Below are 18,319 nucleotides of genomic sequence, written 5' to 3' on the forward strand. Positions count from 1 at the left end.
TACTCCATCCCCTTTGCAATAAAGGCCAAGATTCCATTGGCCTTCCTGATCACTTGCTGTACCTGCATACTAACCTTTTGTGTTTCATGCACAAATACCCCCAGGTCCTGCTGTACTGCAGCACTTTACAATCTTTCTCCATTTAAATAATAACTTGCTCTTCAATTTTTTTTCTGGCAAAGTGCATGACCTCACACTTTCCAACATTATACTCCATCTGCCAAATTTTTGCCCACTCACTTACCCTGTCTATGTCCTTTTGTAGATTTTTTGTGTCCTCCTCACACATTGCTTTTCCTCCCATCTTTGTATAATCAGCAAACTTGGCTACGTTACACTCGGTCCCTTCTTCCAAGTCGTTACTATAGATGGTAAATAGTTGGGGTCCCAACACTGATCCCTGCGGCACCCCACTAGTTACTGATTGCCAACCCGAGAATGAACCATTTATCCCAACTCTGTTTTCTGTTAATTAGCCAATCCTCTATCCATGCTAATATATTACCCCCAACCCCGTGAACTTTTATCTTGTGCAGTAACTTTTTATGTGGCACCTTGTCAAATGTCTTCTAGAAGTCCAAATACATCACATCCACTGGTTCCCCTTTATCCACCCTGTTCGTTGCATCCTCACAGAATTCCAGCAAATTTGTCAAACATGACTTCCCCTTCATAAATCCATGCCTGACCGAATTTTGCTTTTCCAAATGTCCTGCTACTGCTTCTTTAATAATGGACTCCAACATTTTCCCAACCACAGACGGTAGGCTAACTGGTCGATAGTTTCCTGGTTTCGGTCTGCCTCCTTTTTTAAATAGGGCTGGATGAGATTACAGAGATAGGGAAGAGGGGCAAGGGCTATGTAGGGATTTGAAGATGAGGGTGAGGATTTTAAAATTGAGGCGTTGCCGGACCGGGAGCCAATGGAGTGGACTTGCCAAAACTTGACATGTTTATAGCAAGACTTCCTCACTCTTAAACTCCCAACACCCTTGCAATAAAGGCCAAGACTGTGAATCAACACTTTTGGCTACCACCGTCTACTGGGGGGAATCTGTTCCATACGCCAACCACTTAATCTTGGCACCTCCGCTGCATTACCAAGCGAGCCCAGCCTCCCAACCTCACCTCAGCTCCTTGCGTCCCAGCACGCGCACGTCCTTGCAGCATTCCCGGATCTCCGGGGAGGTCGCCGAGTGGTTCTCCAGCTCTGGGTTGTCGAAGGTGATCTGGGAGAGTTGGTTGGGGTGGAAAAAAGGAGAGAGAGAGAGAGAGAGAGTATCACGGCACGTTATTAACTCCCATTTCTGCAGCGCTTTTCCCCCACCTCAGCGTTTTTTTTATAAAGTGTTATTCGCTGTCGGAAACGTAGAGGCCCACTTTGCGCACAGCAAGATCCCACAATCAGCAATGTGATAAATAACGGAGACCAGCTTTTCTTTTGAAATGGTGATAGTTGAGGGATAAATATTGGGCCCAGGACAGCAGGAAGCACTCCACCAGTCTCCTTCCAATCGTGGCCGAAGGAACCTTTACATCCGCCCGAGAGGGTACACACCTTCATGTGTCACTCCGAAAGATGCCACCTCCGACAAAGCAGCGCTCCCTCAGTACTGCCCCTCCGACAGTGCAGCACTCCCTCAGTACCGCCCCTCCGACAGTGCAGCACTCCCTCATTACGTCCCCTCCGACAGTGCAGCACTCCCTCAGTACTGCCCCCTCAGTACTGCCCCTCCGACAGTGCAGCACTCCCTCAGTACTGCCCCTCCGACAGTGCGGCACTCCCTCAGTACTGCCCCTCCGACAGTGCAGCGCCGCCTCAGTACTGCCCATCCGACAGTGCAGCACTCCCTCAGTACTGCCCCTCCGACAGTGCAGCACTCCCTCAGTACTGCCCCTCCCACAGTGCAGCACTCCCTCAGTACTGCCCCTCCCACAGTGCAGCACTCCCTCAGTACTGCCCCTCCCACAGTGCAGCACTCCCTCAGTACTGCCCCTCCCACAGTGCAGCACTCCCTCAGTACTGCCCCTCCGACAGTGCAGCACTCCCTCAGTACTGCCCCTCCGACAGTGCAGCACTCCCTCAGTACTGCCCCTCCCACAGTGCAGCACTCCCTCAGTACTGCCCCTCCGACAGTGCAGCACTCCCTCAGTACTGCCCCTCCCACAGTGCAGCACTCCCAGTACTGCCCCTCCCACAGTGCAGCACTCCCTCAGTACTGCCCCTCCCACAGTGCAGCACTCCCTCAGTACTGCCCCTCCCACAGTGCAGCACTCCCTCAGTACGTCCCCTCCGACAGTGCAGCACTCCATCAGCACTGGTGCTGGGAATGTCGACCTGGATTATGGAGCTCATTTCTCTGTAGTGGAGTCAACCTTTCGATTGAGCGACAGAATAAAACTTTTTTGCGGTAATCTCGGGGTGCACAGAAGTTAATTTGCCTCGACGTTGTCAAGTTTCACAGTTTAACGGTAGTGGGAGAAAGCGACACTGCCTTCAAACCCCTTCTTCCCAAACTGGCCTCGATGGTTTGTTTTTTTGACCGGCGGGGTCACCGGGGGTCGAGAGGTCAGTGTCCGACCCCCGAGCCGCTCACCTCGCTGGCCTTGTCCAGGAATTCCACCGGGTTCGATGCCTTGACGAACTCCATCATCGTGAAGCGGTGGTACAGCGTGTAGTCCCCCTCCGCGTATCCTTCCGCCTACAAGAAATAACGCCACAGGTCAGGGAAGCACTTGCTCCCCACGTGAAGACAGTGCAACAACGGGCAGGCCCCAAGCTGCCTGCGTCAGCTGTACCTTACCCCGATCGTGCTTAACCAGGGCATTATCGAGCGACGCACTTAAGGCTCAGGTGGTTCAGTTTGTAGTGTAGACAAAGAGACCCTGTGTGGTACTGAACCCCACACATAGAAATTTACAGCACGGAAGGAGGCCATTTCGGCCCATCGTGTCCGCACCGGCCGACCAAGAGCTACCCAGCCTCATCCCACTTTCCAGCTCTCGGTCCGTAGCCCTATATGTTACGGCACTTCAAGTGCACATCCAGGTACTTTTTAAATGTGGTGAGGGTTTCTGCCTCTACCACCCTTTCAGGCCGTGAGTTCCAGACCCCCACCAGCCTCTGGGTGAAGACATTTCCCCTCGACACCTCCCCTCTAAACCTCCCCCCAATTACTTTAAATCTATGCCCTCTGGTTGTTGACCCCTCTGCTAAGAACATTAGAAATAGGAGCAAGAATAGATTAATTGGCCCCTCGAGCCTGCTCCGCCATTCAATAAGATCATGGCTGATCTGATCTTGGCCTCAGCTCCACTTCCCCGCCCGTTCTCGACACCCGTGTCATTCAAAAATCTGTCCATCTCCGCCTTAAATATATTCAATGGCCCAGCCTCCACAGCTCTCTGGGACAGAGAATTCCACAGATTTACCCACCCTCAGAGAGAAGAAATTCCTCCTCAGCTCAGTTTTAAATGGGCGGCCTCTTTTTCTGAGATTATGCCCCTAAGTTCTAGATTCCCCAATGAGTGGAAACATCCTCTCCGCATCTACCCTGTCGAACCCCCTCAGTATCTTGCACGTTTCAATAAGGTCACCTCTCATTCTTCTAAACTCCAATGAGTATGGGCCCAATCTGCTCAAACTTTCTTTATAAGGCAACCCCCTCATCTCCAGAATCAACCTAGTGAACCTTCTCTGAACTGCCTCCAATGCAAGTATATCCTTCCTTAAATACGGAGACCAAAACTGCACGCAGTACTCCAGGTGTGGCCTCACCAATACCCTGTACAGTTGCAGCAGAACTTCTCTGCTTTTATACTCTATCCCCCCTTGTAATAAAGGCCAACATTCCATTGGCCTTCCTGATCACTTGCTGTACCTGCATACTAACGTTATGTGTTTCATGTACAAGGACCCCAGATCCTACTGTATGGGAAACAGGTCCTTCCTATTCACCCTATCCAGGGCCCTCATAATTTTATACACCTCAATAAGTCCTCCGTCTCCTCTGTTTCACAGAAAACAAACCCAATCTTTCCTCATGGCTAAAATCCTCCAGTCCAGGCAACATCCCCATAAATCTCCTCTGCACCCTCTCCAGTGCAATCACATCTTTCCTGTAATGTGACGACCAGAACTGCACGCAGTACTCCAGCTGTGGCCTGACCAGTGTTTTATACAGTTCAAGCATAACCCCCCCTGCTCTTGTATTCTATGCCTCGGCTAATAAAGGCAAGTATCCCATACTTATCTACCTGGCCTGCTACCTTCAGGGATCTGTGGGCATGCACTCCAAGGTCCCAATGTTCCTCTACACTTCTCAGTGTGCTGCCATTTATTGTGACACACACACTCAGAGCAGGAAGGGCCCAGGCTCCATATCTGGCCTACTGTTGAGTTAGCCTGATCTCACACCCGGTGTAGTACTGAGCACCCCCCCCCCCCCTCACACACACACACACACACACACACACACACACACAGAGCAGAAAAGGCCCAGGCTCCATATCCGGCCTACTGTTGAGTTAGCCTGATCTCACACCCGGTGTGGTACTGAGCCACACACACACACACACACACAGAGCAGGAAAGGCCCAGGCTCCATATCCGGCCTACTGTTGAGTTAGCCTGATTTCACACCCGGTGTGGTACTGGGCCACACACACACACACACACAGCAGGAAAGGCCCAGGCTCCATATCCGGCCTACTGTTGAGTTAGCCTGATCTCATACCCGGTGTGGTACTGAGCCACACACACACAGCAGGAAAGGCCCAGGCTCCATATCCGGCCTACTGTTGAGTTAGCCTGATCTCACACCCGGTGTGGTACTGAGCCACACACACACACACACACACACACAGCAGGAAAGGCCCAGGCTCCATATCCGGCCTACTGTTGAGTTAGCCTGATCTCACACTCGGTGTAGCACTGAGCCCCCACACACACACACACACAGAGCAGGAAAGGCCCAGGCTCCATATCCGGCCTACTGTTGAGTTAGTCTGATCTCACACCCAGTGTAGTACTGAGCACCCCCCCCCCCCCCACTCCCCCCACAGCAGGAAAGGCCCAGGCTCCAGCTCCGGCCTGCGTTAATCTAAGCTCTAGGGGAGGGGCTCCTGCTCCTGATCGCTGTCCAGTGACTACGGCTGAGGACCGTGGGTGTGGATAGAGTGAGGATACAGAGCAGCGATGGCTTCCGAGCAACCGAATCATCGATTGCCATGCACCATGTGACGGATCAGACATTGAAAAAGAACACTTGGGAAGCCGGAATAAGAACATACGAATTCGGAGCAGGAGTCGGCCATTCGGCCCCTTGAGCCTACTCCGCCATTCAATAAGATCATGGCTGATCTTCTACCTCAAATCCACCTTCCCGCCCTATTCCCATATTCCTTGAATCCCTTAGTGTTCAAAAATCTATCGATCTCAGCCTTGAATATACACAGGATTACATCGGATGTACAGCCCAGAAACAAGCCATTGGGCCCATCCAGTCCATGCCGGCGTTAATGCTCCACTCGAGCCTCCTCCCGTCTTTCCTCATCTAACTCTATCACCGTAATCCTCTATTCCCTTCTCCCTCGTACACTTGTCCAACCTCCCCTTAAATGTATCGATACTATTCGCCTCAACCACTCCCTGTGGCAGCCAGTTCCACATTCTCACCTCTCTCTGGGCGAAGAAGTTTCTCCTGAACTCCCCATTGGATTTCTTGTTGACGATCTTATATTGATGGCCTCTAGTTATGCTCTTCCCCACAAGTGGAAACATTCTCTCTGTACCCACTCTATCAAAACCTGTCATCATTTTAAAGACCTCTATTAGGTCACCCTTCAGCCTTTTTTCAATAGGAGAGACCCGGCCCGTTCATCCTTTCCTGATATGTATACCCTCGCATTTACGGTATCGTCCTTGTAAAATCTTCTCTGCACCCTCTCCAGTGCCTCTACATCCTTTTTATAACACGGCGACCAGAACTGTACTCCTGAGCATCCACAGGCCTCTGGGGTATAGAGAACTCCAAAGATTTACAGCCCTCTGAATGAAGACATTTCTCCTCATCTCAGTAGTCCTAAATGGCTGACCCCTTATCCTGAGAGTATGACCCCTAGTTCTAGACTCTCAAGCACCTACCCTGTCAAGCCCTCTAAGAATTTTATATATTTCAATGCGATCACCTCTCAGTCCTCAAAACTCCAGGCACTACAGGCCCATTCTACACAGGATTATATCGGATATATGGCACAGAAACGAGCCATTAGGCCCATCCAATGCCGGCGTTTATGCTCCACTCGAGCCCCCTCCCGTCTTTCCTCATCTAACCCCATCACCATAACCCTCTATTCCCTTCTCCCATATACGTTTGTCCAGCCTCCCCTTAAACCCTCTCATCCCCGGAATCAATCAAGTGAACCTTCGTTGCAACCCCCTCCAAGGCAAGTATATCCTTCCTTTGGTAAGGAGACCAAAACTGTACGCTGTTATATAAACTGGAATATCATCCTCGGAACCATATTACAGCTCTTTCAGAAGGGGAACGCAGGAACAGGAGAAGGCCATTCAGCCCCTCGAGCCTGTTCTGCCCTTCAGTGAGATCACGGCTGATCTGTGACCGAACTCCAAATATGCCTTTGCCCCCATGTCCCTTAATGCCTTTGGTTAACACAAAGCTATCAAACCTCCGATTTAAAATGAACAATTGACCGAGCATCAACTTCCATTTGTGGGAGAGAGTCCCAGACATCTACCCACCTTTTGAGTGTGGAAGTGTTTTAACTTCCCTCCTGAAAGGCCCAGCTCTAATGTTTAGACTATGCCCTCCGAGTCCTAGACTCCCACAACCAGCGGACATAGCTTCTCTCCACCTACTCTATCAGTTCCCCTTAATATCTTGAAAACTTTGATCAAATCACCCCTTAAACCTGCTAAATTCCAGGCAATACAACCCATAGTTTGTGTAATCTCTCCTGGCAATTTAACCCTTGCAAGTCCCAGGTGCCATTCTGGTGTATCTGTGCTGCGCTCCCTCCCAAGGCCAATACATCCTTCCCAAGGTGGACTGCCCAGAACCGAACGCAGGGCTCCAGGTGTGGTCTAACCAGGGCTTTGTACAGCTGCCCCCTTGTATTCCAGTCCCTCTCGATATAAAGGCCAGCACCCCGTTAGCCTTTTTTATGATTATTTTTTTCTACCTGTCCATGATATTTTAATGATCAGTGTACCTGGACCCCCACCTACCCCGAAGTCTCTTTCGACCACCAGTGCTTCTGGCTGTTCACCATTGAGGAAGTACTCTGATCTATTGTTTTCGGTCCAAAGGGTGTGACGAAAGAAAGGGGAGAGGAATGAACACAACACAACGCGCCCTCTCACTCACCTTAGGCTTCTTCACAGTCACCAGGTCCCGGATAGTCTTGGCCTGAACTTCCACCTCTTTGAAAGCGTGTTTGGGGTCAAAGAACTTGTTGTCGATCTTATCAGGTGCGGTGTAACCTGGGGTGAGGGGGGGGGGGACAGGAAACAGAGCATAGAATGTCCAAGGCTGGACGGACCACACATCGACCGCCAGACAGGGGTCGCAACAATATAAGTACAGCATCGCTCGATGGCTCAACGGTATTGTTCCAGTACATTCATACAGTACACAGATACATACAACACAGAACACAGATACACACAACACAGATACACACAACACAGATACACACAACACAGCGCGCAGATACACACAACACAGCGTGCAGATACACACGCAGCGCGCAGATACACAGATACACACGCAGCGCGCAGATACACACAACACAGCGCGCAGATACACACAACACAGCGCGCAGATACACACAACACAGCGCGCAGATACACACAACACAGCGCGCAGATACACACAACACAGCGCGCAGATACACACAACACAGCGCGCAGATACACACAACACAGCGTACAGATACACACCACACAGATACACACACAGCGCACAGATACACACAGCGCACAGATACACACAACACAGAACACAGAAACACACAACACAGAACACAGATACACACAACACAACGTACAGATACACAGCGCACAGATACACACACAGCGCACAGATACACACAACACAGAACACAGATACACACAACACAGAACACAGATACACACGGCACAGATACACAGATACACACGGCACAGATACACACACAGAACACAGATATACACACAGAACACAGATACACACACATTGACAGGCACACACACACACACACACACACACACACACACAAACGGACAGAGAAACCGTCAGACACACACTCACAGGCAGACACATTCAGAACACAGATACACATGGACAAATAGACCAGTACACACACACAAACAGATTTACCCACACACCGACCGGCAGACACACACACACACACAATATCGACACAGAGACAAACAGAAACGAACAGCTTGTTTTTTTTACAGCAGGAGTATCCAGGCATGTTCTCTCTCCGAGTACCAAGCACGGGTGGGGTGGGGGGGGGGAGGCACATCGAAAGTTTAAGTTCACTATTCAGATCATCTCACGTTGCCGACACACAGGATCTTGGGGAGTTCAGATTGATCCCGCAGTGAGGTAGCAGCACCAGGGATGGTGCTTCCTGGACCTCGCAGCCCTCCGAGATCGCACAGGGCCAAGCGAAGCAGTGAGAAACGGCAACAGACACAGGACTGATTGGGGCGGGGAAGGTTGGTGGGCCATTTTGGAGCAACATTAATAATGGGATGGGGCCTGTGTTCAGTGGAAAGCTCCTTCCCCGATCACAGCAGCTCCGACACTCCGTGACAATGTCCCACCCGCTGCCCCCAACCCAATTTGTACAGAGGATGAAAGGCCGGTGTCTCCATCCAGTCCCTCGTCAAAGAGAAGAGCCCCTCAGCCCCGGGGCTTGAGCGGAACCCCAGGTCAGAGAGGGTGAAAGGTCAGTGTCTGACCACCATACCCTCTCCTTCACCAAGACCGCTTACGTCCACCTCCGTAAACCGCTCGCTCGCCTCCGCCCATCTGCTGGCTGAACCCTTCATCTGTTCCCTTTCTTACCTTCAGACTCGACTTTCCAATGCTCTCCCGGCCAGCCTCCCACCTTGCGTAGCATTCAGCTCATCCAAAACCCTGCTCCCTCGTGTCCCATCTCTCACCGAGTCCCGTTCAACCATCACCTACATTGGCTCCCGGTCTGGCAACACGTACATATTAAAATTGTCCTCCTCATTTCCAAATCTCTACACCCCTCCCTATCTCTGTAACCTCCTCCAGCCCCTACACCCCTCCCTATCTCTAACCTCCTCCAGCCCCTACACCCCTCCCTATCTCTGTAACCTCCTCCAGCCCTACAACCCTCCCTATCTCTGTAACCTCCTCCAGCCCCTACACCCCTCCCTATCTCTGTAACCTCCTCCAGCCCTACACCCCTCCCTATCTCTGTAACCTCCTCCAGCCCCTACAACCCTCCCTATCTCTGTAACCTCCTCCAGCCCTACACCCCTCCCTATCTCTGTAACCTCCTCCAGCCCCTACCCCCTCCCTATCTCTGTAACCTCCTCCAGCCCTACACCCCTCCCTATCTCTGTAACCTCCTCCAGCCCCTACCCCCTCCCTATCTCTGTAACCTCCTCCAGCCCTACACCCCTCCCTATCTCTGTAACCTCCTCCAGCCCTACACCCCTCCCTATCTCTGTAACCTCCTCCAGCCCTAAAACCCTCCCTATCTCTGTAACCTCCTCCAGCCCTACACCCCTCCCTATCTCTGTAACCTCCTCCAGCCCTACAACCCTCCCTATCTCTAACCTCCTCCAGCCCTACAACCCTCCCTATCTCTAACCTCCTCCAGCCCTACAACCCTCCCCATCTCTGTAACCTCCTCCAGCCCCTACACCCCTCCCTATCTCTGTAACCTCCTCCAGCCCCTACACTCCTCCCTATCTCTGTAACCTCCTCCAGCCCCTACACCCCTCCCTATCTCTGTAACCTCCTCCAGCCCGTACAATCCTCCCCATCTCTGTAACCTCACCCAGCCCCTACAATCCTCCCTATCTCTAACCTCCTCCAGCCCCTACAACCCTCCCTATCTCTAACCTCCTCCAGCCCCTACAATCCTCCCCATCTCTGTAACCTCCCCCAGCCCCTACAACCCTCCCTATCTCTAACCTCCTCCAGCCCCTACAACCCCTCCCTATCTCTGTAACCTCCTCCAGCCCCTACAACCCTCCCTATCTCTGTAACCTCCTCCAGCCTCTACAACCCTCCCTATCTCTGTAACCTCCTCCAGCCCCTACACCCCTCCCTATCTCTCCAACCTCCTCCAGCCCCTACAACCCTCCCTATCTCTGTAATCTCCTCCAGCACCTACAACCCTCCCTATCTCTGTAACCTCCTCCAGCCCCTACACCCCTCCCTATCTCTGTAACCTCCTCCAGCCCCTACAACCCTCCCTATCTCTGTAACCTCACCCAGCCCCTACACCCCTCCCTATCTCTAACCTCCTCCAGCCCTACACCCCTCCCTATCTCTGTAACCTCCTCCAGCCCCTACACCCCTCCCTATCTCTAACCTCCTCCAGCCCCTACAATCCTCCCCATCTCTGTAACCTCCCCCAGCCCCTACACCCCTCCCTATCTCTGTAACCTCCTCCAGCCCCGACACCCCTCCCTATCTCTAACCTCCTCCAGCCCCTGCACCCCTCCCTATCTCTTTAACATCCTCCAGCCCCTACACCCCTCCCTATCTCTAACCTCCTCCAGCCCCTACACCCCTCCCTATCTCTTTAACCTCCTCCAGCCCCTACACCCCTCCCTATCTCTAACCTCCTCCAGCCCCTACAATCCTCCCCATCTCTGTAACCTCCCCCAGCCCCTACACCCCTCCCTATCTCTTTAACCTCCTCCAGCCCCTACAACCCTCCCTATCTCTGTAAACTCATCCAACCCCTACAACCCTCCCTATCTCTTTCACCTCCTCCAGCCCCTACAACCCTCCCGATATCTGTAACCTCCTCAAGCCCTACAACCCTCCCTATCTCTGTAAACTCCTCCAACCCCTACAACCCTCCCTATCTCTTTAACCTCCTCCAGCCCCTACAATCCTCCCTATCTGTAACCTCCTCCAACCAATACAACCCTCCCTATCTCTCTAACCTCCTCCAGCCCCTACAAACCTCCCTATCTCTGTAACCTCCTTCAGCACCAACAACCCTCCATATCTCTGTAACCACCTCCAGCCCCAACAACCCTCCCTATCTCTGTAACCTCCTCCAGCTCCTACAACCCTCCATATCTCTGTACCCTCCTCCAGCTCCTGCAACCCTCCCTATCTCTGTCACCTTCTCCAGCCCCAAACCGCTCCCTATCTCTGTAACCTCCTCAAGCCCTACAACCCTCCCTATCTCTCTAACCTCCTCAAGCACTACAACCCTCCCTGTCTCTCTAACCTCCTCCAGCCCCTCCAACCCAGTCTATCTCTGTAACCTCCTTCAGCCCCTACAACCCTCCCTGTCTCTGTACCCTCCTCCAGCCCCTGCAACCTCCTCCAGCCCCTGCAACCCTCCCTGCCTCTGTAACCCCCTCCAGCTCGTACAACCCTCCCTATCTCTGTAACCTCCTCCAGCCCCTGCAACCCTCCCTATATCTGTATACTCCTCCAGCCCCTACAACCCTCCCTATCTCTGTACCCTCCTCCAGCCCCTGCAACCTTCCCTATCTCTGTAATCTCCATCCAGCCCTACAACCCTCCCTATCTCTGTAACCTCCTCCAGCCCCTGCAACCGCCTCCAGCCCCTGCAGCCCTCCGTCTCTGTAACCCCCGCCAGCTCCTACACCCCTCCCTATCTCTGAAACCTCCTCCAGTCCCTACAACCTTCCCTATCTCTTAACCTCCTCCAGCCCCTACACCTCTCCCTATCTCTTTAACCTTCTCCAGCCCCGACACCCCTCCCTATCTCTGTACCCTCCTCCAGCCCCTGCAACCCTCCCTCAGCCCCTGCAACCCTCCCTATCTCTGTAATCTCCATCCAGCCCTACAACCCTCCCTATCCCTGTAACCTCCTCAAGCCCTACAACCCTCCCTGTCTCTCTAACCTCCTCCAGCCCCAACAACCCTCCCTATCTCTGTAAACTCATCCAACCCCTACAACCCTCCCTATCTCTTTCACCTCCTCCAGCCCCTACAACCCTCCCGATATCTGTAACCTCCTCAAGCCCTACAACCCTCCCTATCTCTGTAAACTCCTCCAACCCCTACAACCCTCCCTATCTCTTTAACCTCCTCCAGCCCCTACAATCCTCCCTATCTGTAACCTCCTCCAACCAATACAACCCTCCCTATCTCTCTAACCTCCTCCAGCCCCTACAAACCTCCCTATCTCTGTAACCTCCTTCAGCACCAACAACCCTCCATATCTCTGTAACCACCTCCAGCCCCAACAACCCTCCCTATCTCTGTAACCTCCTCCAGCTCCTACAACCCTCCATATCTCTGTACCCTCCTCCAGCTCCTGCAACCCTCCCTATCTCTGTCACCTTCTCCAGCCCCAAACCGCTCCCTATCTCTGTAACCTCCTCAAGCCCTACAACCCTCCCTATCTCTCTAACCTCCTCAAGCACTACAACCCTCCCTGTCTCTCTAACCTCCTCCAGCCCCTCCAACCCAGTCTATCTCTGTAACCTCCTTCAGCCCCTACAACCCTCCCTGTCTCTGTACCCTCCTCCAGCCCCTGCAACCTCCTCCAGCCCCTGCAACCCTCCCTGCCTCTGTAACCCCCTCCAGCTCGTACAACCCTCCCTATCTCTGTAACCTCCTCCAGCCCCTGCAACCCTCCCTATATCTGTATACTCCTCCAGCCCCTACAACCCTCCCTATCTCTGTACCCTCCTCCAGCCCCTGCAACCTTCCCTATCTCTGTAATCTCCATCCAGCCCTACAACCCTCCCTATCTCTGTAACCTCCTCCAGCCCCTGCAACCGCCTCCAGCCCCTGCAGCCCTCCGTCTCTGTAACCCCCGCCAGCTCCTACACCCCTCCCTATCTCTGAAACCTCCTCCAGTCCCTACAACCTTCCCTATCTCTTAACCTCCTCCAGCCCCTACACCTCTCCCTATCTCTTTAACCTTCTCCAGCCCCGACACCCCTCCCTATCTCTGTACCCTCCTCCAGCCCCTGCAACCCTCCCTCAGCCCCTGCAACCCTCCCTATCTCTGTAATCTCCATCCAGCCCTACAACCCTCCCTATCCCTGTAACCTCCTCAAGCCCTACAACCCTCCCTGTCTCTCTAACCTCCTCCAGCCCCAACAACCCTCCCTATCTCTGTAAACTCATCCAACCCCTACAACCCTCCCTATCTCTTTCACCTCCTCCAGCCCCTACAACCCTCCCGATATCTGTAACCTCCTCAAGCCCTACAACCCTCCCTATCTCTGTAAACTCCTCCAACCCCTACAACCCTCCCTATCTCTTTAACCTCCTCCAGCCCCTACAATCCTCCCTATCTGTAACCTCCTCCAACCAATACAACCCTCCCTATCTCTCTAACCTCCTCCAGCCCCTACAAACCTCCCTATCTCTGTAACCTCCTTCAGCACCAACAACCCTCCATATCTCTGTAACCACCTCCAGCCCCAACAACCCTCCCTATCTCTGTAACCTCCTCCAGCTCCTACAACCCTCCATATCTCTGTACCCTCCTCCAGCTCCTGCAACCCTCCCTATCTCTGTCACCTTCTCCAGCCCCAAACCGCTCCCTATCTCTGTAACCTCCTCAAGCCCTACAACCCTCCCTATCTCTCTAACCTCCTCAAGCACTACAACCCTCCCTGTCTCTCTAACCTCCTCCAGCCCCTCCAACCCAGTCTATCTCTGTAACCTCCTTCAGCCCCTACAACCCTCCCTGTCTCTGTACCCTCCTCCAGCCCCTGCAACCTCCTCCAGCCCCTGCAACCCTCCCTGCCTCTGTAACCCCCTCCAGCTCGTACAACCCTCCCTATCTCTGTAACCTCCTCCAGCCCCTGCAACCCTCCCTATATCTGTATACTCCTCCAGCCCCTACAACCCTCCCTATCTCTGTACCCTCCTCCAGCCCCTGCAACCTTCCCTATCTCTGTAATCTCCATCCAGCCCTACAACCCTCCCTATCTCTGTAACCTCCTCCAGCCCCTGCAACCGCCTCCAGCCCCTGCAGCCCTCCGTCTCTGTAACCCCCGCCAGCTCCTACACCCCTCCCTATCTCTGAAACCTCCTCCAGTCCCTACAACCTTCCCTATCTCTTAACCTCCTCCAGCCCCTACACCTCTCCCTATCTCTTTAACCTTCTCCAGCCCCGACACCCCTCCCTATCTCTGTACCCTCCTCCAGCCCCTGCAACCCTCCCTCAGCCCCTGCAACCCTCCCTATCTCTGTAATCTCCATCCAGCCCTACAACCCTCCCTATCCCTGTAACCTCCTCAAGCCCTACAACCCTCCCTGTCTCTCTAACCTCCTCCAGCCCCAACAACCCTCCCTATCTCTGTAACCTCCTCCAGCCCGTACAACCCTCCCTATCTCTGTAACCTCCTCCAGCCCCTACACCCCTCCCTATCTCTGTTACCTCCTCCAGCCCCTGCAAGCCTCCCTATATATCTGTAATCTCCTCCAGCCCCTACAACCCTCCCTATATCTGTAATCTCCTCCAGCCCCTACAACCCTCCGTATCTCTTTAATCTCCTCCAGCCCCAACAACCCTCCCTATCTCTGTAATCTCCTCCAGCCCCTACAACCCTCCGTATCTCTTTAACCTTCTCCAGCCCCTACAACCCTCCCTATCTCTGTAATCTCCTCCAGCCCCTACAACTCTCCCTATCTCTGTAAACTCCTCCAGCCCCGACACCCCTCCCTATCTCTGTAACCTCCTCCAGCCTCTACAACCCTCCCTATCTCTGTAATCTCCTCCAGCCCCTACAACCCTCCCTATATCTGTAATCTCCTCCAGCCCCTACAACCCTCCCTATCTCTGTAATCTCCTCCAGCCCCTACAACCCTCCCTATATCTGTAATCTCCTCCAGCCCCTACAACCCTCCCTATCTCTGTAATCTCCTCCAGCCCCTACAACCCTCCCTATCTCTTTAACCTTCTCCAGCCCCTACAACCCTCCCTATCTCTGTAATCTCCTCCAGCCCCTACAACCCTCCCTATCTCTGTAACCTCCTCCAGCCCCTACAACCCTCCCTATCTCTGTAACCTCCTCCAGCCCCTGCAACCCTCCCTATCTCTGTAACCTCCTCCAGCCCCTGCAACCCTCCCTATCTCTGTAACCTCCTCCAGCAACCCTCCCTATCTTGGGAATCCCCTCCAGCCCCTATAAGCCTGCGAGATCTGCGCTCCTCCAATTCTGGCCTCTTGCGTATCCGCCCGATTTAAATCGCTCCACCATCGGCGGCCGTGCCTTCAGCTGCCTGGGCCCTTAAGCTTTGGAACACCCTCCCTAAACCACTCTGACTTTCTCTCTCTCCTACTTTAAGATGCTGCTTAACACCCATCTCTCTGACCAAGCTTTTGGTCACCTGTCCCAATATCTCCTTGCGTGGCTCGGGTTTCAAACTTGATAATCGCTCCTGCGACGCGCCTCGGGCCTTTTTGACTACGTTAAAGGCGCTGTATAAACGCAAGTTATTGTGGATGAACCCTTAATCTGAACGCCCGGGGATCCGATGGGGGGAAAAAAACAGGGGAACAGAGGGAGAGGCGCCCATAGACAAAGAGCTCGGACACACTCCTGGAGCAAGATGGGCCCTGGCCGGCACACTCACCCTGGCACACCACAAAGATCTCGGCTGACTCGTTCCTGGAGGCCTGGGGTTTTGTGGCTTGCACCTTCTTGAAGAACTGCTGGAAGATCCAGAGGAGGGGCTGGTAGTCTTTGGAGCGGAAGACCTTGGTGATGAAGTAGCCGCCTTTGTTGAGGAACTCGCAGGCCAGTTTCAGAGCCATCAGGGTCAGGTGAGCTAGAGGGGGCAGGGGGGGGGAAAAGAGAGACAGTGTGCATGAGGAGGTGGGACTGAAAGTCCGAATACCTCGCTTTCGGCGCGGTCTGAGATAACACAAGCTGGGGGTTAGAGCTTTTCTCATGAACACAGATTGTAAAATGACGGTTAAAGTTAAAGCAGTGGAGGTCTCCACAGGAAAGCTGTTCGAATGTGTCAAATTGGTCGCCCGTGTGTTACAGTAATAAAATTAATGGTAAGAGCTGATTGCGGCTATAAACCAATTACAGGACATCGAGTGGCTGGTAGTTTAGTGTACATTGTCATTCTGCTAGTATTTGTACGTACTTTTGCTGTAACGTGATTTATTGATCGTATGAATGGAAGAGAGAGTTCAAAGACCTGATTTTGTATAATCATCGTCATAGGTGGTCCCTCGAAGCGAGGATGATTTGCTTCCAGGCCAAAAAAGGTCGAGTTCACAGGTGCTTCAATGAAGGACCTGATATTCCCGATCCCGAACTACATCCTGAAGGGTGGAAGGTGCCCGTGGGTGGATTTATTTAACGTGGGGTGGCCGTTGCACACCAGCCACCACACGGGGCTCGACAGAGCGAGGTCTTGGTCCAGTGGCAAGGGTTAACCAGGACGGCTGGAGACCTGCTCTGCTGCACGGACCCAGTGCGCCCACACATATCGCACACAGTGTGGGCTGACCACACTGGAGCAATATTTTACTCCCATTCTGCTCGCTACCGATGCTTTGCACCAAAAACGGGTCCCAGACCCGTTTTGCAGCTGTAAATTCTGTTCCATACTGATCGTTATAGTTTCCCATTTAGGGTGGCGTGTCCGATATTGTTGTCTTTCTAAATAGCTCACTACTAGTATTCGTCTCATGTCCGTCCATATCCATTCCTCGAATGGCTGTTTTTCACGACTTGAGTATTAACCTCTCACCGCCTTTTCACAAGTGTCTGGTGTCCTGGACCAGTTTTTGTGCACCAATCCATCTCGTGCCGATACTTGGGGCTTTTGTTCTGCATTTCCGGTTGGGGCGGCGTTGAGGAGGCGGACGTGCCCTTGCAGCGGGCCAGCCGAAGCAACGAGCCACCAGCACGGCGCTGATGATGTCAGCGCGGCGCGGCACGGCACGTGACAATGTCCCCCTCCCCCTTCCAGCCGGGGAAAGCGGTCAGTGGCACCGACGCGCTCCCACGGGGCGATTTCCCTCGCGGGGCGTAAAGGAGGTCGCCACCAGTCGCACCTGGGGTGGGGGGGGTGGGGGTGGGGGGGGGGGGGGCGATTTAGGACGGGTCGACCCAACCGCCCCATCCCGGGTCGGTGAATGTAAGGGGATATAGTCTTGTAAGGGGATTAAATACTGTCACCAAAGTGGAAGTAGACATTCGCTTATATGCATGTAAAGCTCGCTTATAAAACTCACTCGCAAATGGGTTTTAAAACGGAGAACAGCTAAACAGCAAACCCTGCTGGTAAGTGCGTTGAACCCTAGCACAGACTGCTGGAAGATTCAGGACAGAACAACACTTGCCAAGGACAGTAGAGTAAGCTGGTTGGGGATCATAGGTTATAGTACTGACTGGTAGTTAAGAGTTCTTGGGAGAGGGTTAAGGAGGCACCACCCTGGAAAACAAAGTTAATCAACACGTCATGAGAAACTGAGGCAAAGTTGACACCACTCAACAACACATTCCCGGAGGGTGACATGTGATGGGAGATGGACAAGGCCCCACTGTGCCTTGTGAGTAGGCACTGGTTTTGTGACGTGTATCTCTCAGTTACTGTCATGCTGGTGTTTGTGTGGTAAGAATAAAGACCTGATAAGGGTCAACGAATCAATGCAACTTCGCTGATAAGCGGTCGGCCGATTGGTGGAAAATGTATAACTATCGATGTAGAGACCTCCGATCTTAGAAGGGTTCATCGGAACTCTTCCCCTGCATGCTTGAATAAAAACCGGTTGAACCGAGATTTCGTCTGAGTGATTCCGTGGTCCTTATACGGGCGGGGATACAGCGGCTGTCGATTCCTTGTATCAAGAAGTCCACATTGAAGAAGAGAAGTCTTCTTTTTACCCCAACAGTAAGGCCTCTCCGCTCCATTACCGCCTCTTAGAGGCAGTAATGGAGCGTAAGGAGGGGAGCAATTTCAGCTCCACTGTGCCTTGTGAGTAGGCACTGGTGACGTGTATCTCTCAGTTACTTTCATGCTGGTGTTTGTGTGGCAAGAAGTTTTAATAAAGACCTGATCCTGTCATTACTCATCATCATAGGCCCCTCGAGCGAGGATGACTTGCTTCCACAAGAGTT

At 53.0% G+C, this 18,319-nt stretch overlaps 1 protein-coding gene across 1 annotated transcript in view; it reads right to left on the reverse strand.

Moving 5' to 3' along the window:
* The window catches only part of ftsj3 (FtsJ RNA 2'-O-methyltransferase 3), a 150,262-nt gene that overhangs the window by 67,388 nt on the left and 64,555 nt on the right, over positions 1-18,319 (reverse strand). Inside the window, exons 6-9 of the mRNA XM_070890930.1 lie at positions 15,813-16,007; positions 7,389-7,504; positions 2,598-2,702; positions 1,129-1,229 (exon numbers count right to left, since the gene is read on the reverse strand). Coding sequence (XP_070747031.1) covers positions 1,129-1,229; positions 2,598-2,702; positions 7,389-7,504; positions 15,813-16,007 — 517 coding nt within the window. The remainder of the gene's footprint in view (positions 1-1,128; positions 1,230-2,597; positions 2,703-7,388; positions 7,505-15,812; positions 16,008-18,319) is intronic.

Source organism: Pristiophorus japonicus, chromosome 9 (assembly GCF_044704955.1).
Source record: "Pristiophorus japonicus isolate sPriJap1 chromosome 9, sPriJap1.hap1, whole genome shotgun sequence".
NCBI lineage: Eukaryota > Metazoa > Chordata > Chondrichthyes > Pristiophoridae > Pristiophorus > Pristiophorus japonicus.